This window comes from Coturnix japonica, chromosome 4 (assembly GCF_054131305.1).
Source record: "Coturnix japonica strain WE chromosome 4, WE-NBRP24, whole genome shotgun sequence".
In the NCBI taxonomy this organism is placed as follows: domain Eukaryota; kingdom Metazoa; phylum Chordata; class Aves; order Galliformes; family Phasianidae; genus Coturnix; species Coturnix japonica.
The window spans coordinates 11,162,066-11,187,410 of record NC_140666.1 but is presented as its reverse complement, the minus strand read 5'-3'; the positions used below and the strand labels follow the sequence as shown (position 1 = coordinate 11,187,410).

Here is a 25,345-nt window from a genome sequence, read left to right as displayed (position 1 = left end):
TACGCCAACATGAGGAGCTGTGCATGTCCAGAGCTGACAGGGCTCCTGAATTCTGGGTTTGGTAGGTGAATGGCAAAGACATTTGGGTACACAGCACAATGGAGACCAGACTTCCAGGGGCTACAGCAGAGCAGGAAGAGGAGAGGCAGCTTTGCTGATGGAAGCATTTGCTTCCAGAGCACATAATGAATAACAGCATGCATTTCCAAACAGAAAGCACATACAAGCACACCTTGTGCAACATAACCTTCATTCCTGCAACTGGAGTTAATGAAGCTTTGCTGAGAGCGGAGGAGGGACACTTGTGCATTCGTTACGTTGGTTATTAACACCCAGTTCACTTGTCCTACCTTGGGAAACAGATGGCAGCGCAGGCAGGATGGATATCAGAATATCATGGGGGTTGGGTCACAGTGATGGTTGGCTGCACCTTGGCAGCGTTGTCCCACAGTGCTCACTGTGGCTTTGGCTCCTACATGTTGCACTCAGCAGAGTGCACAGCCTGGTTGGGGGTCTAGAGGGAAGACTCAAATCTTACTTTCAGACAAACACAGCAGGAATGCAGACACAAGTAGCAGCCCGGATCCAGCACAGGTCTCATTCAGTATAGGGTCAAGGTATCAACCATTAGGCCTTGCTCCCACCTTCCTTGTGGGGCCATTCAGACTGGTGCTTGGGGTATGCTAACAGCAAGCTCTGCCAGCTCCACTCCCTCCTCTTATTCCAAAATATCTCTGTGTCTGTCACAGCCCGCTTGCCATGATAATACTGCTGCTCATTGCAAATTTAGCAGCTGCTGTTGCTCTGCACGCTCACAGTTCAGCTGAGGAAGGGACAGATTCATCCCAAGGGATAGAGAAGAGCTTCCACACTGAAGATTTAGAGTGGGTCCCACGAAATTATTTAGGAAGAATTTACAACGCAAGCCAAGGTTTTACTAAAATCTGAATTTTTATGGGGCTGCTTCCTATTATATTAAAAGCGACAGGCTTTCTAAATCTGCCTGCGAAGCTGCAGCACACACATAAAAACAGCTCAGTTGTCACTAAAGGACATTACCATCTGCCCAAAGAACTGAGAGCAGGTCAGACACTGAACACTGTTCTAATTTTCTTTACTAGAAGAAAGATATATCCTGCAGATGTTGCTTAGAAATGATATAGGACTGCTTCCCAACTTCGGGCTGAGATTTAATTCACAAGTCCAGTAAACTCAAAGTAATGCTTTAACGTCAGTTCCCTTTCGTTCCTGGTCCACCCGGTGTTTCCAGTTCATCAGTTAAGCAAACAAAAAATAGCCCAAGTGAATGGATACAGCCTATATTGGTGTCATTCTACAAGTATCAGGTTTGATTTCACACCTCTCATTATAAAAAAATACAAGTCTTGAGGTCTTCAGCTAAGATATCAATACTAAAACGTCAAAGTAATGGGAAAGGATAACAAAAGACTCTCTGATGAGATCAGAAACGGAATTAAGAAGAAATCTATGCAAATGGAGCAAAGCCAGCCCTCAATATAATGATTAAAAGATAAAGGGTCCTTCTGGAAATGCTTTGGGAACAGACTGATGCTAATACAAATGACCAAATTTGCTCACTGCTGAGAAATGACACGTAGCATCACTCCCTCCTCCTGCCAGATGCCATCATTTGCAGCCCTGAGCTCATGCACTGGTTTCAGTTCTCCACACTTGATTCTCACTTGAGCAGTAACTTACTCAGCAACACCTTGTCCTTTCTTTGCTCCATCAGCTCTCCCTGCAAACTGTTTGCTGCTTTCAGGGAGCACCACTGCAGAAAGGCAGACTGGGATCAGGTGAAAGGAGTTGGCAGAAGCAGCTGTTGGACTGACAGCTCTTCCTGCTCCCCCCACCCTTCCCTCTGCACCCTTCCCTCTACAGAAGGCTGCTGCAAGTGCTCAGCACATACCTGTCACTGCATAATAGTGATGATAATTAGCAATAATAACAATAATCTGGATGTAAAGCTGCTCCAGTACTCGGTGCTAATGGATGCTGCTTCTAATAGCAGCTTTGCTGGAAGCTGTGTTGGGCCACCAGCTTTATGATGCTGTTTGAATCTCAGGCAGAAGCCTGAAGCCTGGACACGTGGAGACCAGGACATGTGCTGGCCACTAGCTGGACACACCAGCAACTCATTGACAGCTGCCAACCCATTGGTATGGAGTGGTAAGAGCAGAGAAAGGTTCGATATCTTCTGGAATTTCTGCTTGGAAGAGCTGATGTCAAAGACTGATGGTCTTTAGTGGGCATCGTGGGGATGGATGGATGGTTGGACTAGATGATCTTAGTGGTCCTTAATGATTTGATGATTCTAATGAAGGAATACAAGTGAAAACTACTTTATGGGCTTTCCCTTGCCCATAGCCACTGGAGACAATGCAAACCTATCGCTGCTTTTCCCTAAATCACCCTAAGGAGTACATCTCAGTACATTGTCAGAAGCTCCACTATGTGCAGAACAGCTGATGCCCTCCTAGGTCACACTCATATCTTTAGTTACATCCAAAGTTTCTCTACTGAGATCAAGCACAGTTTTAATTTTTCATTTACTCTCTCTGATGCTTGCTTATTAATTAGCTCATTAACTTAATTCTTTAGGAATTACATGCCATGGAAAATGTACTCAGTTGTCAAAAGCAACTCATCTATTAGTACAAGACATTCAAGAAAGACTAATTGATACATACATCAGAGCACTGACTAAATGGTGAGGAACCTAGCATAATGCCTCCTGCAATTACTTCCTTTGTACGTAAGTTATGGAATTAATTGGCAACTTGATTTTTCCTTCTGAAAACAAATGGGAAAAAAACAAAACAAACCCCAACACAAAACAAATGCACAGACAGGAAAGGGAAGCATTTGAGGACAGAGAGCATCCATTGGATTTTTTGGTTATGGTTCAAGTGAAATCTCTTCAGTCAATCTCATTAAATGAAAATTAAGGAAATGAACTTACTCTGCAAGCTAGAAATGATCATTGGGTCTCAGAGAGGTGATATGGAAGCACACTCAACTATTTACTACTCGTGTTTTTTAAGGTTCCCTTCTGATTACGGAAATTAAAAGTAACTCCTACAACTCTGGCAGAGATCCGCTGCATACATTTCTCTGTACAGCAGTTTTCAAATATCCCAGTGTCATAAAGTATGGGCTACAAAGTATGTACATTAAAATACACAGGATAAAAATGACCCCTCGTTCTCAACTGCATCTCCAATCCTTGTCTTTGGCCACGATCCCAGGTGAAGTGTGAATATTCCCCCCACCCCCCACACCCTTAATCACTTCTGGTGCTGGATTGTGTACTATCACAGCAAACAATGCAAAACCTATTAAAGCATTTTTAAAGACTTTTCTTGACTTCTAGCAGTTAGAAAAAAAAAGACAAATACCAGTGTTCCCCTGGCCATGGTGGTGTCTAAAGTGCTTGCAGGCTGCTGCAGAAAGAGGGATTTTCCTAAAGGTCTAACATTAGTGCTCTGCTAGAAGAAAAAGGAATCACTGTGGTTCCTCTTCAAATCAATGATATTTACTTGCCTTTAAATACGTAGTGTACTTCACACCTTTAAATGACCTTAAGGAATAATTTCTAGGAACAACAGAAAATCCATTTCCATTAGTTTCCAAAGACTCGGAAAGTTTATATGTTGGGGATCACTGCCATAAATTCACCTTTTAGACTCACCGAGTAACTCAGAATTTATGCAAGTGCAGGTCAGTCAAATAATTCTGTATTTATATGCTCCCTGTCAAGCTCTGGAGAACCACAAGCAAAGCACTAAAAATAAAACACATGTGCTGAAATTTGCAGAAGATTTAGAGATAGAACTATTATGATAGCCCAAAATAAAAGGCTTTATGTGTAAGAACTCAATGGATTGGTTGGTATCTAAATCACATATTGATTTAGCTCTCTGTAGACAGGTTATATAAGCTTTGGAATTATGTATTCTTGATCCATGTGTTTTCGAAATGAATCTCTGGCTGATTTAATCATTCAAGCAAGTGAAGAAGTCACATAAATATCTCTAAATTTTACTTTGTAGGACAGTTAACCAATTTCTAATCAAATCAGTAAGTAAACAGCATTATTTGTTTCCAACAAATATCAATATTAAAATAGTTTTCAAAGGAAATCTCAAAACAGACATAAAAAATGATAAAACACTATATATTAAAAGCACACCCATTATATTGATACGCGTGTGTACAAGCACAGTGATCAGAGATACAGAAGCAATCGCAGTATCCCTTTGTGATATCCAGTGATGGAGAGCCCTAGCACCGCACTGAGAAATGGGTTCACAGTCTCAGGTGATGAAAGAGCTGGATGTGGTGGGTGTTTCACTCCTCTGAAGTGCTAACCATGCTCCTAGACTGTATCACTATTCTTCCACAGCACAGGACAAATGCACTGACCCTGGTGCAAGAGGGAAGAGTCACACAGCAATAACAAGTGCTCACACATACAGGTCTTACAGCGGCTTAAACTGAGGAAGTTGTTCTTGGGTTGGAAATAGGGAAACTGAGGCACAGGCATGCAAAATGATTCCCTGAAATGAACAGAGCAAGACGAACAAATGCCAAGAACGTTCTTCTGAGTGCCCAAACTATCATGTGCAGAACTCCTTTCTAAGTTACCACTCAAATCCCACTTATGTCAGTGGGATTCAAGCTCAAGGACCAACAGACCTCACAAGGAGCTGGCTCAGCTCCAGCCACATCACCCTGCTTTTCCCAAAGCTCTGGTTTCTCAGCCAATTTGGGGGCAGTTCCACCAAGAAGATAAAAGAGGGACTCAGTGCTGCAGCTTTCCAGGGCATACTCAGCAATAAAAATCAACACCGACGCTGTGCATGTGTCATTCCTGGCAGCAAGGAAACAAGCAGGGAGTGCCAATAAGGAGGGAAGCCACTTACCATACAGCACTGCAATGAGCGACACGGGCATGACCAGGATACCCACCAGCATGTCTGCCACCGCCAAGGACATCAGGAAGAAGTTTGTGGCGTTCTGCAACTTCTTCTCCAAGGACACAGCCATAATTACCAGTATGTTGCCCCCGATGGTGAGCAGGATGATGACCAAGATCAAGAGGGCTGGCCAGTTCTTCTCTCTCACTGACATCCGAGAGACTTCACCCTTCTCAGAGGCATTGAGAGGATCGGATGTAGGTAAACTCTGATTCAGAGTCAAATTGGTACTTAAAGACCAAGCCATGAGACCACCATGCAAACTAAAATCCAGCGTAACAGACACTGTTGTCAAGCTGAGTAATATTCCAGTGCTACTTAAAGTGCTCATCGTCTGGGACTGCTTTTTCTGTCTCTTAACTGTGCTGCAGAGGTGATCCCTTTTCCAAACTGTGGGTCCAAAGCAGATGCCGAACTTCACAAAACCTGAGCCAGGAAATCATTTGATCTCCCATGGTGAATCAGACCTTACAGAAGTCAGCGTGGAGCTCCTCTGGTTCCCCTGGGAGCAGTGGAAGGCGACCACTGACCAACAGCCTTGAGGGGCAGTAGACTTTGCAATCTCCGGCTGAATCCCACGTCCACCATTCTGAAAGGGAAAGAAAAATTGCATTCTTAACTGAAATCACATTGCATACAACACCTTTTTTTATCCTCATGCAAGTGACATTCTTATTCTCTCTCTTCCTGCTGGCTAGGATGTTCTCCAGACTGCACGTAATTTATCTTGTGGGTACAGACTATGCCTATAATCATGGGGGAGAGAGGGAGAGAATCACATCAGTGTGCTCTGTCTGGTTAAAAGCTGATTATCACTAATTAAATGTTTTGTGAAATCTGCAAAGGCAAATGCGAAGAACAAAATATGTTGTGGTTGATAGCCACTTCACAGATACTCTGCCACTGTGTAAAATAGTATTTGCGTGAAATTCCAACCAACCCAGACAGTACCGTCACAGCACAGGGTAAACCATCTCCTTGAGCTGGGAGTGGTTGGATATATTTTGTATATTTTGAGGAAAAAGCAAGCAGTTGTTGTAGAACACTCAGATGTTAGTGATGAACTTTCCCATGATCATAAAGCCCACACTTTGTCTTATTTGGAAACTAACGGTATAGAAAACCCAATATGCATCAGGTGACAGCATACAGTGTTACACCACCAGCTGCTCCAAACAAAGAGAGATCTTAAAGGGGACATGTTCCCAGCCTTGGCTAAATCACATCCTCAGGAGCACAACCATTTTGGCTGCCAATAGCATTCAATACATTAAAACAGTAGCTCATTTCCAGCACATCAGAATCCAGGATCCCAACAACTGGTGGTGTACAGAATAGGACCCAAAACACAGAAGGCGAGCAGTTAGCACCAGAACGAAACATACACTGCATGGAAGAAGGCCACGAGGTAGAATTAATCAAATAGCATGAAGTATCCCACTGAACTTTTTGTATAATCCACAGGAAAAGAGCACTGTCATTACTAAACAAATATACAGAGGCAGATTTTAGTCCTTGAATACATTGTGTTAGAGATGTAAGAGACAGCAATTTGCTCTTTGGGGATCAAAAGCTAAATGTAACATATGGGATTACATGAGATTTTACGTAAAATAAAAAGTGCTCAGAGTCCTATAATGAAATGTTTAACTTTCATGGAGGTTTTGGGAAACTTACTAATGGGCTTCATGCAGAAAAATGTTTCTTAAATGAGCAGTGTGTACAATGAACCCAGATTTGCTTCTGCATTATGGTTAATTACTCCCCAAGGGTCTCTAAACCTCATATTTAGGAAGAAGTTTTTGCACTGTGTGCATAGAAAATAATTTCACAGCTGCACAATAGGATGAATTAGTGAGAAATCGTTGGGCCGTTTATTTTTCCAACGTCTCCAGTCTAAAACAAATCTACTGAAAGTTTCCAAAGACTCGGATGTATCTTTTTTAGAACACAGCAAAGCTGTGAACAAAATACCCTTCCTTCCAAATCACTTTGGCACAGTGATTTGGGGGGCGCAGAGCAGCATTGTAGCATCTGAGTTTTACTGCGCAGCACAGCCCTAATGGGAACCCCCAGGTGTCTAGAAATGCTTGCTTTGGCTCTCTGGCTCTTGAGCGCTCCTCATCATGTCACACTAATGGTTTGGAAGGACTAGTAGAGAGATTACATCCGAGCTTGAGGAAATGGTTCCTGCACAAAGTTAGCTCTGCAGGTCTGGTGCATGCAAGCTTCTCAGCAAGAAATCACTGTTCTAAAAATGAACACATTTCCCAATAGTTTGGACTGTGAGGGTAGAAATGAATCTCAGAATGCAAAGCTCATCTTTTCTATTAACAGGAATTAGGACTTACTTCAAAAGTCGGCCTACTCGCCTGTCTGTTATTCAGAGTGACTCAAAGAGAACCATTCACGTGCCAATAGAGAACAAGCAAAAGAGAGGGAAATTGTGAAGGAACCTGAAAAAAACCACCCACATTTTCCCATGTGCAGTTAAAAGATCCAAAGTGCAATCCCATGAATAACTGTGTGCACACATAGAAGTATAGAAAAGAAGCAATGAACTAGCAGGAGCTCTGCCTCTCCCTACAGCCCCCCAAACCATGGCTGACTTGGATGGAGGATGTTGACACCTCTCAGTTTTTACTGGCTATAGAATTGCTGCTATTCATCCCAGAACAATATCAGCCAGAATAACCAGAGAGAGCAGGATAACAAAAGCATTCAGAAGAGGCACAGGTTTTATCCAAGACTACAATGGTAAAAATAAATCATCATTTAGAGAAAAAAGGGGAAAAAAAAAACAACAAAAAACATCCTTAGATGAACAGAGGAAGTATTTTGCCAATATTCGTTTTGAATAATGATACATGAGAATGTGACGGTGGCAATGCTGAAGACAGAGCTCCACCTTCAGAATTAACGATCTTACTGCTCCATTAGTACATTTAATCTTATTTTTTACACGGATCCTGACTGGAAGTCATTAGCTTTCTTCTTCATAGCATCACAGTCCGCACAAGTTACATTTTTATGACTAATTCCATCAGCTACAGCCTTCTAGGTACGTTACTGTACCAGAAAAATAATTCACATTTTATTCATGAATTCTGGGTATATTTAAGGAATATCTCCATAATTTTAAAATAAAATCTGTGCCTTACACACATTTTTCCGCTAGCGAACTTGAAAGCACATATGCTAAATTTTTGTGATCGATCATCAATTTCAATTCAATCTTCTACTGACAGCCCTTGAGATGATAAGTTAAACATTGGCCAAAGCTGAATTACTCATCTTTGATGGAGGTGAGAAGGAATTAATTTGGAGATGGCTTTTCCTTTCTGTCTTTAAACCAAAGCTAGGAAACAGTTCTTGTTTCCCTTCTGTCAAACCCACGTGCATTATTTAAAGCAGGAGCTGGGTACACCAATGCATCCAGATGCTCCAGAATGAGAAGTCAAAAGGAAACCAAAGCCATGGCAGTTCATAAGCCTATACTTGTAGGGCACTGGGGGGGCTCACACACCTTTGAGAGTGTGTACTGCTATTATTCTACTGCTAAAAGGAAAAACAGGAAACAAGATACAATTTTCTTGGAAAGAAAACAATTTTTTTTCCCCTTTGAATTAAATGCATTCATCTTTAGCTATTTAACCATTCAACACTCAGAACAATTCTTTTGTTTCTCTTTTTTGCTATAGAAAATCAGCTGCCTGCTGAGCAACTCAAGGCATTTGGCAGCCCCCAGTCAGGATCCAGCCTCTCCCAGCCAGACCATGGAGCTGCTAAGCTCCCATAAATCCTTTCTGCTCCAACTCTCTGGGACTCAGAGCCTGAATGTTAACAGCGTGCACTTAAAATTGGGTATGACATCAAGGATGGTCATTTAATCTAAAAGCGAAAAACAAAACAAAACAAAACAGGAGTCTCAGAAAGACTCAAGAGAGGAGAAAGGAGGTTGCTCCAAAAGTAATGCCTCCTGGTTTTCTTTCCATACAAACTACAACAGATACAAAGTTTGACAGAGCACGTTCTCAGCTATAAAACACTATTTTTCAACACTGCCATCATTATGAGCTGTGCATTTTCCCCAGCTTGTAAAAATCTACACCAGCGGAGATGCCCCGCTGTCATCGCTGCTGAAACACACCACTCACCCCTCACTGCGCTACATCCACCAACTGGGCTCTACAAGCAAGCTGCAAGCACTGATGAACATCAAAAGTCATAACTTGTTGCTTATGGAGGAATTTAATTCCACCCCTTTGCTTCATCTGCACTTCCATGTCAGACACTATTTTGTCAGACTGCCCCTCTGCTGCCATCTGTCACGTGGCAATAAAATGTAATGTAATATTGGTGGGAAGGTTCCTCCTCTGCTGTCATCCCACCAGTATCTGTGCCTGATGTTGTGTGCTAACATCATTAAATAGGAGGCATTACTTTCAGAGCAGCCCTCATATTAATTCAGAGTATTGTCATCAGAAAGAACAGATGTATATGATGATCCAAAGTGATGAATTTCAGTAGCTCCCTCCTCACCAGGACAATAAGCATTGTCCAGTGCCTCAAAGGCACGAAGGACATTTGTCCTACAGACCAGTTGCCCAGAGCCACATCCAGCCTGGCCTTGAATGCCTGCAGGGATGGGGCATCCACAGCCTCCTTGGGCAACCTGTTCCAGTGCGTCACCACCCTCGGGGTGAAAAACTTCCTCCTAGGTCTCCATAAAGTTAAAGATAAATCTGAAGTTGATCGCACTGAACTGCAAGTACTGCCATTTCTGACAGGAAAACAGTTGCGCATAGTTCACAGTTATGTGAGCCTGGGAGTCAGCTGGTGTAAATGGTTATTGCTCCACAAAGATCCTTACAGAATGGCAAATAACTTCAAGTGATATCACAGGTTACACAGTTTATGCTCCAGAAGGCAGATTTAAGGCTTCGCTCTTCACCTTTAATTCCATATTCCCTATGACTCGCATCTTCACCTATTCATTCATCTTAAAGCAGTGCTAAATTCATTTCCATTTTCCATCACGACTGAACTCTTTTTTTAGGCATTTGCAACTAATCTTTCTCCTTTTCGTCACATCACAATGTGCACAACTATTTCTGCGCAGACCTATTTATAAACGGTCTATGAAAGCACAACCAGTCCAACAGAGCCCATCAGCGTGTCCGGGGCTGCAGCACCTGAAACAGTGGGTTTGGTTCAGCATCAGGATTGCTTCAGCCCAAGGGAAAAGCAGAGAGCAAATGTATTCACTGCCTGTAGCTGGAGAAGATCATAGAATCACAGAATGGCCTGGGTTGAAAAGGTCCACAATGCTCATCCAGTTCCAACCCCCTGCTATGTGCAGGGTCACCAACTACCAGACCAGGCTGCCCGGAGTCACATCCAGCCTGGCCTTGAATGCCTCCAAGGATGGGGGCATCCACAACCTCCATGGGCAACCTGAAATTATGCACAGCATATAAGAAAAAAAATAAAATAAAATAGATTAAAGATAAAAAAACATACGGTAAATGTTGTTAGAGCTATAAACTGGGTCACAGAGAGGTTTTAGGATCTCCATTGTAGCTGACACGCAGCTGGGGGTTACCATAAAGGCACCTGATCCAACTTTGAAATTAGTCTTGCCTTAAGCATGGAGTTGAACTAGAGACCTCTGAGAGATCACTTCCAGCCTGAATAATTCATTGGTTGAATCTGGGATATCCTTCTGAAGGAAAAACGTCCAACATGGCTGTGTTTGCAGCCCCTCTTCTCGGGATATGCCCACACTGATCCCTACTCAAGCCAAGGCCATGAGTAGGTTCAAAGCCACATGAACCACTTTTCCCTGTTTATTTCCCCAAGGCCAGCAATATTCCTTTGTGGCCAGGTTGTGACAGTACAGTCATGAGGTTCCCATCTCCATAAGAGGGCGTTAGGGCCCTACAGCAACACATGCCCCTGTCTCATGGTGGAGATGCACACAACAAGGCTGTGTCCTCACCTGCTCCTCTGTGTCCAGAAACTCTGGTTACCTGTAGGAGTCTGGGGTAAGTAAAGTTCAAGAACTTCCTGAGAAGTGGCAATAGAAGAGAGCCCTTTTTCACTTTGGGCAGTTGGCAGAGAGAGGGAATCTTCCTGTCTTTTGAAAGCAGTATTTGTGCCAAAGTAAAACGCTTTCACAATCTTTCAAGTGGGAAAAGAAAATCAACACCTAATGATTATTCTGCAGATACCTGCTCGATAATTAACTGAAGGCGCAGTCCAAAGAAGTGCTTATGCCAAATCTCAGGCATTTAAATACTTTCCAAAGCTGCTCTTGAACTAGGGATTGCAGTACCAACCCCCTGATAAGGGCAGGTACTTTCTTTCCAAAGAAATATCTGATACCGTCTCTTCTGTTATACGAGAAATTCTGGATATTTTCCCAGTAGGCACAGGGGATAAAATAAAACAAAACATTTAATAAAGCCTCAGGGAAACCTCCTCAAACACAGATCTTGCCACTGTTTTTAATCCCAACACAGAAAATAACTACTAAATTACTTGCAAACTGAAAAAAGCATATTTCATGGGTTTTTTTTCACAGCAAGAGGAAAATGGATTTTCTTAGATACAAGTTCAAGTAATTACATTCTTTAAGGCCGTAATAGTGAATCACTACCATTCTGTCCAAAACCAAATAGCATTAATTTCCTCTACTCTCATACTGAGTCAGGAAGGCCTTCATTTCTTCTTAAGACATTTCAAGGAAATACAAGCACACAACAGACGTCTTAATCTACCCTCCAGCATCCAGACTAGCAGCCTTGTTTGTTATTTTCCCTTGGTGGAAGAGCATCTGAGAACCTCAGGACAAGGTACAGATTCTCCATCACTCCCTGTGATGATAAACTGGCAGAAATACCATAGCCTCATCCTAACCTCATGGAACAACTACAAAGCAGTTATTCACACTTTCTATAAGGAGATATAATAACAAACTGCTTTTTTGTCCCCAGTGGCTGAAATTCACCATTGTAAGAAGACCAGATGGACAGCCCTCCATCTCCTGTGTAGGTATATTACTGGTTTCTATGTTTATTTTCTGCTGTGCATAGACTTAACATTTGGATTTAGCTTCCTCCTTATTGAGAGATGACTGAAAGGCCAACCCTTCCTATAGGCATTGACTGATCAACCTCAGGCTGTGCCAAATACATAAGGCAATCATTGCTTGTATGTATGTACACATGGCAGCACACACCTAAATGTACGCAAGGAGATATATGTATTTTTAGAAGATCATTAAGTGATTTGGTCTCAAATGATGTTTTGAGGACATATCACATGCAATAAAAATGAAACCATCAGCCTGACATTACTGTATATATTTTGCAATAGTAATATGGAGCAGCAGTCAATCTGGAGAGGAAGCACATGAGTGTTTGCCAGGCCAGAACCATGAGTCATGCCATGAATGAGCATGAACCATAAAGCAAAACATGTGCCCGTTTTGGGGAGAGCAGTGGTGACTCATCTATTTCTTAATAACATCGGTTTCTTAACCAAGCAAGAACTGGTTTGATGTTGCATTTGTAGCCTTCTTTCCACCCCAAATCTTTGTGCCTTCCCAAAAGCCCGCCAGGTTCGTATCATTGCTCATCTACTAACAGAGAAACAGGGATTTATTATGCAATGACTTGGGGCACACCCTGCCCCACATGCCATGCATGATCCAAGGAGAGCCTTCCATTTGCTTTTGCATGTGGACCTTGGGGCTGGCTGAAATCACCAACACGTTGCCCCTCCTCACTGCACCCCACGCACCTGAAATTGCTTCTCCTGGCATTGATTTTCTCAGAAAGCACACAAACCTGCAGAACCTGCTAATTCAAACCTCAGAGATGTCTTTATTTTAAGCAGAGAGATGTTTAGTAGAGGTCTCCTACCTAAAGCAGCACTATTCATATCTACCATGAGTACCCTTCCTGCTGTCAGCACCGCCTGAGCTTCAAGAAATCACAGCATCAGAGAAACAAGGCAAAAGCAAAGAAAAACAGAAGATATTTATAACAAAGACTGTCCCTAGCAAACTGGACAACTGTATTTCTTTTCGTCTTCAGGTTATACAGGTTCTAAGGTGGCTGTTTAAAGTATGAGGAATCCATCAGATCCCAGGAATGTTAGAGGACAAAGGCTGATCAATAATTTAAATGATTCCATAAAGAAATTCTAAAAGAAAACAAAACAAACACATGAGAACACACAAAGGTACAGGCAAAAATGCAGCTTTTTTTCTCTTTTTCTAATATATATATACTTTTTTTTCTGTAGAACTGACCCATACGGACCTGAAATGGCACGACTGTTAGCACAGCACTTCTCTGATTTAAATATACCGCAGATGGATATTTTGGTACATGAGAACTAAGGAAAACCCTAAAAATAAGAGTAGGAAGAAAAGATGACTTTTAATGACAGGTATGGGGAAAAAAAAAAAAAAAAGACAAAGAACAACATCAGACAGAAATAGTAAAAAGAACTCATCTCTGTGATGCCTTCAATTAAAGATCAAAACTGAACCACAAAAGTATAAACCTCCAAAGCTGGATTTAAACAACAGAGAATTTCAGAACAGGTTTTTTTCCTTTCAATTCAATACATGAAGATATATACCCAAAGAGCCATAAAAAGCAATAGGAATCTCCTAGAAGTACTTTGTAATGGTCTGGTTAGATGCCTTGGGGTTGTTTTTTGCTTGCTCTCTAATACCTCATCTTCTAGAAAGCCAAAAAAAGCACATCTAATTTACACAGACTTCCTTAAACCATTTGATATGGTGTCACCAGGGAGATTACCAGGTGTCCTCCAGAGAAAAAGACAAACAGCACGACAGTGAAACCTCCAGCTTGTTCACCCTGGTCAGACTAAGAGCGCAATGGAACAACACGTGGTGCCTTCACCAAAGAGAGGGTGATCATCTCCACCACTTCTGTGTGCCCACTGCATTTCTTTCCATGGGCTTTGCTGAGGTGTGGCCATAGCTACAAGTCTTGCTTTATAGTAAATAGATTTCACTGGTACACACAGTGCTGTAATAGCCCAGCAATGCCTCCCATAAAGCGTTCCTGAATTCCAAGTATTCCTGTGCCTTTCTCAGTAAGTTCTGTGTTTGCACTAAAGAACATTTTCTTCTTCAGCTACATCAATCATCTAAATAGCCTTTAGCACCTAAATGATTACATGGTTTTCTATGTGCCAGTTTGCTTTCATCCACTCTTCCTCACCCCTACACCATTAAACATCCTGCTCTTCTGCACCCCATCAGCTTCTGTCCTGCTCCTTCCCAACCTGCAGCACTACGGGGTGGCACCTGAGGACCCAAAGGCCCTGCCCTCCCAGCAGCACTTACCCAGCCTTGCTCCAAGGTTGCTGGTCCAAAGATACACCCAGCAGTGCTTCACCCACAGACCAGGATCCTAAACCCAACATTTCACATCCTCCCCTTCCTCTCCCTCCGATCAGATACAACCTTATAGACATATGCAGTCATCCTGTAAGCCTGATTCCCGTTGTCAGCACTGAATATAGTCACTATAATATTTTTTAAACTATTTTTTAACTATTATTTGTTCTAACCACTTGCCTTTTTGACTAAATCTTACTAGCTGAGATTTAAAGACATCTTAATAGCTTTTCTGATTCAACTGCATTTTCTAGTTGCTCCATTTCTTTTATTCTACGTTCTTCCCTCTCTGTGGGGAGGAAGAAAAAGTGGACAGAAATCAGGATGTTTGATCAGTGTTAATTTAATTTAAAAAAGAAAAAAAGGAAAAAAAAGACTTAAAAATCTTATGACTTTTTTTCCCCAAAATTGTGCCAAGGAAAATATATCCCAATATCAGTTCAAGGTTCTGTTTATTTTCTGAATACAACTGTAAAAGTTTGAGCTTTTTCCAACTCATTGCTCTATAACTTCAGGCAATATCCTTGAATCTCAAATTCATTGTAACTCATGTTAAATGATCTTTAGAGTGATGTAGTAACTCCATTATGAACTGTACATCTTTAACTCTCTTCCACTCTTTTAAGAGATCTACTAATTACCATCAAGTTTTCTTCCATACATTCTCCTCTGAAAGCAAACAGCCAATAGCTCCCTATGCTGATCACTTCTGGATGCCTTACTCCCAAATAATGGGTAACATCTGCCTTCTGCTACAGCTCACAGGGACAGATTCTGAGCTCTTACATTAAAGCAAATCATAAACATCTTCCATTAAACAAAAAGGCATAATCATCTGTCTTGTTGGATAGACATCAGTACAGTCTCCCTTGACTTGGACTAGACAAGGACCAACGGTGTTGAAACATCTTCAGTAGGATCAGAAGCCGGCTTTTCACTTAGAGAAATCATTTAATTTTTAAAGCGTTTGACTATTTTAATAGACATCATCCATGAATGAGTCAGGGTGTGTAATATGCCTGAGGCGAGAAGGGAAAGGTTCATTAACTCTGAGAGAACAGACAGATGGGCACATCAGGGTAGAGCTGTGACAGCTCCCGAGTTATGTAAGAAGCAAAGAGCGAGGGTTTGGATGCCACGTGCATGTGTGCAGGAGTCATTTCCATGGGAGCAAATCACAGTGACACAAGCTGTCATTTACGACATCAGCAAATGAGTCAGGAAAAATGAAGGGGAAAGAGACAAAACATAATGGAAAACACTTCAGCTTCCAGCATGACGTGAAAGGTAGAGGAGGTCTATCAAACCCAATACAATTTGTACGAATCCAATTCTCTTTACGAATGTGCACATGGGAAAGGACTTCATGCAGCTCAGGTACTCTCATCAATATGGTGCACGAAGCATGCTGGGACTGCAGCAAGGAAAGCACTCAAGTGTCTGGTGCTGCAAAGAGCAAGTGACATCACTCAAACACCATTCTAAGCAGCCGTTTCCTTTCTTAAAGGAATACTTTTTCTGTGTTTACCTCAAATCTGGGTAGCACTTGACAGGCACATCAGCAGTGTCTTCCAGCCAGACTGTGAACAACTGCTGCAAATTGGGCCAGTGGATAATGCTAAAACCAAAGAGAGCCACCCCGATGTGAGCAGCTGATGAAGGGAGACCAGTCTCTCCCTGCATAGTCTGAGCATCAGAGGGAGCTGGTCAAATGCATTTTAATCAACTTGACTGGAGAAAAATAATGGAAACTATCAAAACAATTCATCCACGAATCACGTAGCGTCTGCATCTTGATAGCTGGAACAAAGGCAGCTGAACTCTAATGGAGTCGTTTTCTCTTCAAAGTGATTACAAAATTTCTTCCCCTTTGTCAGCAAGGTAATATCCACGTGAACGGCTTGGAGTGAAGGAATTTAAAATCCATCAATTGTCAAAAGGGAGAGAAAACATGGGTTTTTTAGTCCTATGGGTAAAGCACACCTGAAAAAGGAATAATTCCAGCGGGAGCCAAGCTCCTCTGGTAAGAACAGGCCCTACACAAGAGGAAAATGCTCCATGTGAAATAACAGGGCATGTCCATCACTCCTGACTTTTCATCTCCAACAGCTTCAGTATAACCACAAACTCATACTGGACGCTGATGCACTGCATTACCAGTGAAGGGGAATTTTACCACTGACTCCAGTTCACAAGGAGTAAAACTAAGTTAAAAAACAGAAGCCAGAAGTCCAGATTCTGATCTCATTATCTGACCACATTTCCTGCATGTACCATCTCTGGGTAAGGCTTCCCTACTGTACCAGCAGCCTGGCATGTGGAATGATTACAGAACGAGCCTGGGTATGTCAGTGCAATGACAGGACAAACACCTCTTGAGTTCAGACAGTTCAATTACCACTTATTTTTTTCCTTTTCATCTTATAAAACCTCCAGCAACCAATAAAAGATTGCAGGGCTATTCCAGAAAAAGCAGCATCAGGCCCAGCTAGCCTAATATTTCAGGTTACTTTACACCCAACGATGAAACAACTGCAAACACATTCTGATAAATGGCAGCACTTGAAAAAGAAGCAGTTATGCTAGTTGCATTAATTAAGAGGCAGTAATAGACTTCCATGTGCAGATGAGCTAAAAATTTCATAGTGTAATTTTTAAATTACACTGACATCTTCTTTCTCTCATACACAACTGACCCTCAAGGAAGATTTGCACTCTAAGGCCAATGCGGTAACAAACACAATTCTCTGTTGCCAGTTTTATGACATGAAAGCAGCACAAACAGCAATTAGAAACACTGGATACTGAGCGAGGCTGAAACCAGCTTCGTCCACAAAGGTCAGGAGGAGCACATCCCATTCTACTGATACTGCTGTGTGACAGCACTCAGTTTGTGGGGCTGAAACTGCTACCTTCAGACTCGGGGAGGTGGTACAAGCATTAGTTTTTCATAAGTATTTCACAATAGGGATGATGAGGCACTGGCACAGAGTATCCAGAGAGGTGGTGGTGCCCCATCGCTGCAGACACCCAAGGTCATATTGGATGGGCTCTGAGCACTGATGGAGCTGTGGGTGTACCTGCTCAGTGCAGGAAGTTGGACTAGTTGGCCTTCAAGGGTCCCTTCCAACTCAAACAATTCTATTAGCTTTAATATGAGGGCTGCACAAAGAAAAGAGAAAGAATTCAGTAGTGCTTGTGGACTTGAATGAACAACTTTAGCTTGAAGGCCCGTCAGCAGTCTTGTTTAATAACTCTCAGAAGTAAAACTAAAGCATTCCTATTGATACAAGATCCTTGCATAATGACCTTCCACAATCTGCCATCCTTGTAACACAGAGCTACGTGCACATCTGGACATTCAGAAGGAAATATTTGTGCATGGAGTGTGACCCAAGCATTGTTTCCAGGTTTCCTTAGTCAGATACGCTCTACTCCAAAATTAACAGACCTCTCAGTGTCATTAAGAACAAAATCTTACCCACGCTCTTTGTTGCGCGAGGCTGAACTGTCAGAAAACCAAGGTGTTCAGTACAGAATCTGATACAAAACAGGACTTTGTTTTCTGCTGTAGAAAGCCATTCTGGGCAATGGACACCAACAGACAGCATGATGCTGGTGATGCGCTGCTGGGTAACCTATGCAAGAATACCTTTCTTGCAACAAAAAGCAACAATAAAACAACAACAACAAAAACAAACTGACCAAGGAGGTCCCTGAGCATTATTCCAGACCAAGCCTAAACACACCTGGGAAAACCCATCAAGCAGCACTGCAGCAGGAAGGAGGAACAACAGAAGGAAGACATTCAGCCAAGTGTGAACACTGTGCTGAAGTTACAAACCACAGGGACTGAGAGGCAGCCAGCAGCCATTAAACACACTGCACAGAAGTACCAGTTTGCAGATCCTGAGCAAAACAGAAGATTTTGCACATAACTGCTGCCTCAGAGCGTACATACAGCTGGGAGAGCTGCTGAGATGCAAACTGTTAGAAACTAAACACTTCAAAAACATTGGAGAAACTCACCTCGGTACAACTGAAGCAGACAGAGAAGTCTTGCAGTAGTTTGTCTTTCTATAAACAAAAAAAAAAAGACATTGAACGCAAAGATCTTGTTTGAGCCTGTGAGAAGTACAAGGTAAGGCACATTGTGCTGAAGCTGTTTCATTGCTGGACAAGCTGTATCAGCATATGTCATCTGAGGACAACGAGATCATCTCAGGTTAGAGAATGCCGTAGGAACTTTACTAAGGCACAATAACTTCACCAAATGTGGGGCCCGAGCCCCACAAAGCCTGAAGGCAACACTGCCCTGGGCATAGAAGGGAGGAATTCTGGAAGGAAGAAAACATAATCTTGTTTTCGCTTCCCTAGCAAAGCTGTGTGGGAGGACAGACGTTGTTCAAGCACAGATCTGAGAAAGAAAGCAGAAAAAAACCCAACAACCACCACCAAAATCTAGAGATTGTAACTTCATTGAGGATTCATAAGGCATAACAGCACCAAGCAAATTCTTCACATCTGAGGCCTCTGCAGTATTAAATTCATTTAGAGAAATGAAAGGCATAATACTTTGTACTTCCTAGATAAAAGCACTGTCGTAGTCATCCGGGTGTAGAAGGGCTTTATTCTCCCAAAAATATCAAATGCTGCAGTGCAGAAACTCCGCAACACTGCAAGACTCAGCTCTGAATCAGACAGGCTGATTCATTCAGAAACAAGGTGCTGAGCTTCTCCCCTTCATCCTGCTCAGCAAGCTGCTGCAGCCCACTGAGAACAAAGCAGCTTCTGCTACTTCATGTGGCAAATGAAATAAAACCTCTTCCTTTGAGAGCTTACAAGAACAGGGCTCGTCTCACCCAGCTGCCAATGAGCCACGAGGCGGCAGTGGCAGCACTGAGGAGTGGGACTGGGAGGGCACGGTTGGAAAGCTGGGAGAACAGGGCTGAGTTCCTGAGAACTGGAGATAGTTTGGCTGTTTGCTTGTTACCATAACATAGCCAAAAACAAAGAAGAAAAAAGCAAGACCTGAGAAATGCCTCCATCTCTGGATGCATTCAAGGCCAGGCTGGATGTGACTCTGGGGCAGCCTGGCCTGGTGGTTGGCGACCCTGAACATAGCAGAGGGGTTGAAATGAGATGATCACTGTGGTCTTTTTCAACCCAGGCCATTCTATGGTTCTATGAAAAGCAGAAGTTTACAAAGTTGAATAAATCATGCAGATTGCTCCCAGGAGAGATACAGAGATAGACCAAGCAGAACAAAACAGGCCTGGCTATTAACATGAAAATGTCGAACAAGCATTTTTACAAGGTCAGCTGAAATATACCTCAAAGCTGGAAATTCGATCTTCTTGTTTTTGTTGGTTTTGTTGAACAACATCATAAATAGCTCTGGCAAACATTAAAATACAGCACACCTCGCTCCCACTCGTTGCTTTTTCATATTAAATAAGTTCTTTTTACTTTGTTTTTCCTAAAAGCAAAGCCTGCTGAGTCCAGTAAGAACAGTGCGAGTTACTCAGAGTGGGAGAAGAAGGGCATTCATTGCGTTGTCCAGCTCATGTCAAACTACCAGTAGGGCATCTCACAGCAGGAGGGGCTCTCCTGATCAGAGCCCTCCGTGCTAGTGCCAAGAGACCTCGTTTTCACAAGAAAGCTTTTATTTGTCATCTACAGAGCTACCACACACAAAACGCACACAACTTATCTGCAAGTGAAGCTAAGCAATTTGCCTAGACAAAGAAACAAAAGCCTTTTATTAAAACCCATTCCTACCTCTTTTCTTGCTTATTTAGAAGTTTTCTCTTTACCAGTACAGACAGCACAGAGCACATTTGTGCTGGTGCACTTCACACAGTTATCAAAAACAAAGCTACACATCCCTAGGTGTGCTGATCTTTAGTAGCTATGTCCTGATTTATAAGGAACGGCAGCTGGGCACTTTAGTCTCTTCCTCTATGTTTCAACATGCCTCACTGATACCAGCCACAAACCACCAGGGAATTGCTCCTTGCCAGAACCATCCCTTATTTTAAGGAGATTTTCTGATGCCTTTAACATCTTCCACAAATACTGAGCTCTGCGCTGTTTCCTGAGATGCAGAACTACTACAACCCTGTCCACACTCTGCCAAGGTCATTGAAAAAGCCTGATTATTCCCCAGTTTACAGCTCAGACTGGAAGGCAATAAGTTCATCTGTACACACTCCTTATCTCCAAGCAGTTTGGAAGGGAGATCCTTCCCTTTTCTGCCTTAGTGCTAAGGATCACACTGAGCTGGGCAGGCAGGAACTGTCACAGCTGTGTCATCAGGATCCCCTACAAATGGCCCTCACATCACTTCACCAGAAGTGTGAAAAAGTCCTCATGTGGCTTTTTTTTTGTGTGCTCGTGTGTTCTTTCCCCTCAGCTCTTCTGCTGGCGTTAATTTCCAGCCATCATAAATCTGTGCCACAAATAGCTGTTACGTACTCTGCTCCTGGAAGATGGTTTGGGTAGAATTTGGAGACAAGCATCGTCTTCCTACATGATGGAAGAACAGAATTGTGCACCTTTTCCTTCCCACTGCTGGCTGTATCCCAGGGTACCACCAGGCTCCTTCCAATGTAAACACTACACAGGCACTGTGATATCTCCATAGTCTGCAGCATGCAGTTACAGATAGAAAATACCTGCAAGTTGGAGGAGTGCCCTCAGCTGCAAGGACAATGCTCCAAAGTGTGGGCAAAGCTTGCAGCAGCTCAGGGTACACCTGAAACAGAAGCTAAACAACTTAGAACCCGTCCAGCAGGATGCACAGCTATTGGGGCTGTATTAATTGACATTAAGTACTTACTACACTTCCTCCACAGTACAAAGGGAGAAAGAAGGAGTGTGAACAAGTAATTGCTGGCTTCTGCAAATATGAAAGGGCTCCATTCCACTTAACAACTAGCAGAGATTGTTTATTCTCTCATATGCTCTTTGGCCATTAAGGCTGTCTTGCTTATGCTTGAAGAAAATGAATCTGCTTTATCTCGACACCTCTGATAAATTCTGGCAATCCTGTTTACTTGTTTTGCTTGCAACTGCTAAGATGCAATGCAAAGAATACTTATTGCTGGAGTTGGTTGGAAATCGTTCCACAAAACGTTTTTTGTGCCAAAAAAGGTGTTACGCCAACACAGAAATGTTTCAGGCTTTTTTTTCTCTTGGAAGGAGGGGGAAGAATTTTGATGCATTCCTCAATGGCAAAAATTATACAGAAGGTTTGATTCATGGCATCTGAATGCAACAATAAACCTGAAGATTGAGGTTGTTTATTGCATTCTGTTGTCGACTGTAGCAGAAGAAAAAGTGGTTCCATGTTGGAAATGGTTCTGGCCATGTTCTTAGGCCAGCAGTAAAAGAGAGAGACACCATGCTGCTCTTTGGATCCAACACGTTTCCTTCTGCCATGCTAGGATAGAAATGTGCAAACAGCAACATCATGGAATACAAATTCCAGCCTCATGGAATACAAATTCCAACCTCATGGAATACAAACTCTTTTGTTTTTTCTCTTCCTAATGAACTTCACAAACAATGCACCATAATTATGCCTTCAGATGAAACTATTACACTACCAGAGATGCTAAAAAGGCTCCCTTCTTTGGCTGGCACCCATCTCTGCAAACACTGTCATCAACAATCTCCAACCTGTCACTTCAGCAACTGCCCCACATGGAAAAACAAATTTCTTCTAATTAGTCTAAATTCTGACTCCATGTTTGAAGAGTATCATTTGATTTTTTTTCCCCCTAGAAACTCATTAACTACTTGAGTTTAATTATTAACATTTGTTTTAAAGAAATCATTGAATTAGCGTCCAGTAGGGCAACTGTGCTGTTGCTGTGGTGAGAGGATGCTTATTGCTGTGGTAGATGGGCATATCACCATGGGAGGTAGCATGGTCCAGGTCCATCTCAAACCTCATTGGAACGCCAAAGAGATGGATTGGCTCTGAGCTCACCAGGTGACTTCAGGCAAGTTAAACTATTTTCCTTTTGAAATATATTTAGGTTGGTCAGGCTGTGAACTGTTTGGAGCAGGGGGTAAATCGAACAGTCAGAGTTGGAAGGATGGGAGGGAATGGCCTCAAGTTGCACCAGGGGAGGGTCAGGTTGGACATAAGGAAACATTCCTTCTCTGAAAGAATGATGAAGTATTGGAACAGGCTGCCCAGGGAGGTGTTCCAAAACAGTGGAGATGATTTACTGGGCAGTAGTGGTGGAAGGTGGATGGTTGGACTAGGTGATATAAAAGTCTTTTCCGATCTTAATCATTCTGTGATTCTTTCTAAGGGAGCTCCCCTTGCTCAAGCAGGAAGACCTAAAGCAGGTTGCCCAGCACTTCTCTTCCTATTTCTCCTCCTTCATTTCCTCAGTGCTTAATAAAGTGCCCATCATAACAGAACACCGAGTTCACCATTGCAGTAATAGTTGCTGACACCTTAAAGAGCAGAGCTGGCAGGGAGTAAGGTGTCAGCTCTTGGGGAATGTGCTCCTGATGTTGTGTTGGTAAAGTGAAGCTCTCTGTATGAGTAAGAAATCATGTAAAAATTCATGCCTTAGCATGGCATAATACCAGGGTTATCAATGTTACAGCTCCTGCAGGGCTGTGAGAAGCAAGAAATCTGCTAGAGAAACCCTCAGTTTTCTGGGATAAAACCGGATGAGATTGATTCCCAGATAGGAACCTTTCAACAAAGCAGAAGGCCATGATTTATTCAGTAACAAGCAGGTTTTTCAAACAGTGTTGCAAACACTGAGTGTACAGGCACAAGCATCTGCCTAGATTCAGTTATAAAATGTATGATCTACCATAGGGCTCTGCATCCCCCACCCAAACCAACCCAGAACAGTCAGGACATTGTGGGGTGGTTGCTGAGTTTGGGAAATTCTCTTTTTTAAAACACAGATTGCATTCCAGGAGGTCACAGAAGGATAGATATCATCAGAAAGCTGTTATTCTATAAAACTCTTCCATTTGGTAATACATACGTGTATATCTATCTATCTATATATATATATACATGTGTGTGTGTGTGTGTGTATATGTATGTATGTATATATATATATATAATCTAATTATTCCTTCTTTTGGTATAAATTAGGAAAGTTAATGTGTTCAAGGATTCTGTTAAAAGTGGGCACAAGGCTTCATGAGCAGGTTGCCCAAAGAGACAGTGGGTGCCCCACCTCTGTAGGCTCTTAAGGTCAGGCTGGATGGGCTCTGAGCGCTGGTGGAGCTGTGGGTGTCCCTGTTCAGTGCAGGGAGTTGGTCTAGATGGCTTTGAAGGGTCCCTTCCAACTCAAAACAAGTCTATGATTCTGTTTTCTCAGGCTCCTAGGGACCATATTTCATAGCATCTCTGGGTGAGTCCCTCCATGCTGAGGATTTCCCAAGTCCTTTTACATTCTCCAGCTGGTATTTGCTGCAGAGTTTTGGATGTGCAGGAATGTGTGAAACTCCCAGAAAACTGAAGGGCTCCAGCACCAGCTCTCTGCTATTTGCTAACTCTGACATTTCTGCTTTACAGCAAAGGAGTGCAACACAAGTTACTTTTTGTTATCAGCTTTAACACATTCGAGAAGCCTCAGAAAAAAGAGCCAGTGAGAAAAAAGCAGCTAGCTGAAAAAATAAGCCTAAGTCTCCAATGTTTTATAAGATGGTTTCAGATGAACAGAGGGATAAACTTCTACAAGAAATTCTCCTTAAACTTCAATATCTGTCTGCGTGAGACTTGGGAGCTTTTGTCATTTCTGCATTTGGTAGATTCAGGCGTAACAATTCCTAAAGTCCTTTGGCTTTTACAAGCAGCTATGACAGACAGCCTCTAAATGCTGTGCTTTTCATGACAACCGTGATTGACAGCCCCTTGGTGGATGGCCCAGGCAGCCTAACAACATTATTGTTCTCTAGTAATTACCTGATCACTTTTTTTTTCAATGCGTTGCAGTCAGTTATGGTTCAACTAAGGAAGAGTCCTCAGAACTTCTCAAAAGTTGATTTAGCTTGCGTTGATTTCTGCCTTGCCTTTCTGATTCTGTGGCAGTGCAGGGATTGCAGTCATCCTTGCCCAAGGTGTATAATAAACTCACAGAATTGCTCAGGTTGGAAAAGACCTTCAGGATCACCAAGTCCAACCACAACCTCACCATTCTACCCTAACTAACAGCCCTCCGCTAAGTCATGTCCCTGAGCACCTCATCCAAACAGATTTAAAACACAACCAGGGATGGTGACTCAACCACCTCCCTGAGGAGCAAATTCCAGTGCTTAACAACCCTTTCTGTAAAGAAGTTTTTTCCTGATATCCAACCTAAACCTCCCCCAGCGCAACTTGAGGCCTTTTCCCCTTGTCCTGTCACTTGTCACCATTGAGAAGAGACCAAGCCCACCCTCACTGCAGTCATCTCTGAGATACTGGAAGAGAGCAATAAGGTCTCCCCTCAGAGTCCTCTTCCCAGACTAAACAGCCCCAGTTCCTTCAGTCTCTCCTCACAGGCCATATTCTCCAAGCCCATCACAAACCTTGCTGCCCTTCTCTGGACTTGCTCCAGCACCTCAATGTCCTTTCTGCACTGAGGTGCCCAAAACTGAACTCAGCACTTGAGGTGAGACCTCACCAGTGCTGACTACAGGGGCAGGATACTTCCCTAGTCCTGCTCACCACACCATTCCTGATACAAGCCAGGATGCCATTGGCCTCTTGGCCACACTGCTGGCTCATATTCAGCCAGCTGTCCATCAGCACACCAAGGTCCCTTTCCATCAAGCAGCCACTCCTCTCCAAGCCTGCAGGGTTGTTTGGGGCTGTGACCAAAATGCAAGACCCAACACTTGGCTCTATTGAAACTCATACAGCTTACCT

General features: G+C 42.7%; 1 protein-coding gene across 15 annotated transcripts in view; it reads right to left on the bottom strand.

Moving 5' to 3' along the window:
• The window catches only part of HTR2C (5-hydroxytryptamine receptor 2C), a 190,530-nt gene that overhangs the window by 28,984 nt on the left and 136,201 nt on the right, over nt 1-25,345 (bottom strand). For 5 of the 15 annotated variants that reach the window (XM_015860223.3, XM_015860226.3, XM_085544503.1 and 2 more), the window contains 2 exons: nt 18,475-18,522; nt 4,947-5,589 (listed from right to left, as the gene is read on the bottom strand). In XM_015860223.3, coding sequence (XP_015715709.1) covers nt 4,947-5,331 — 385 coding nt within the window. In that variant the 5' untranslated portion in view covers nt 5,332-5,589; nt 18,475-18,522. The remainder of the gene's footprint in view (nt 1-4,946; nt 5,590-18,474; nt 18,523-25,345) is intronic. The other 10 variants (XM_015860225.3, XM_015860227.3, XM_085544505.1 and 7 more) reach the window with 3 other exon arrangements.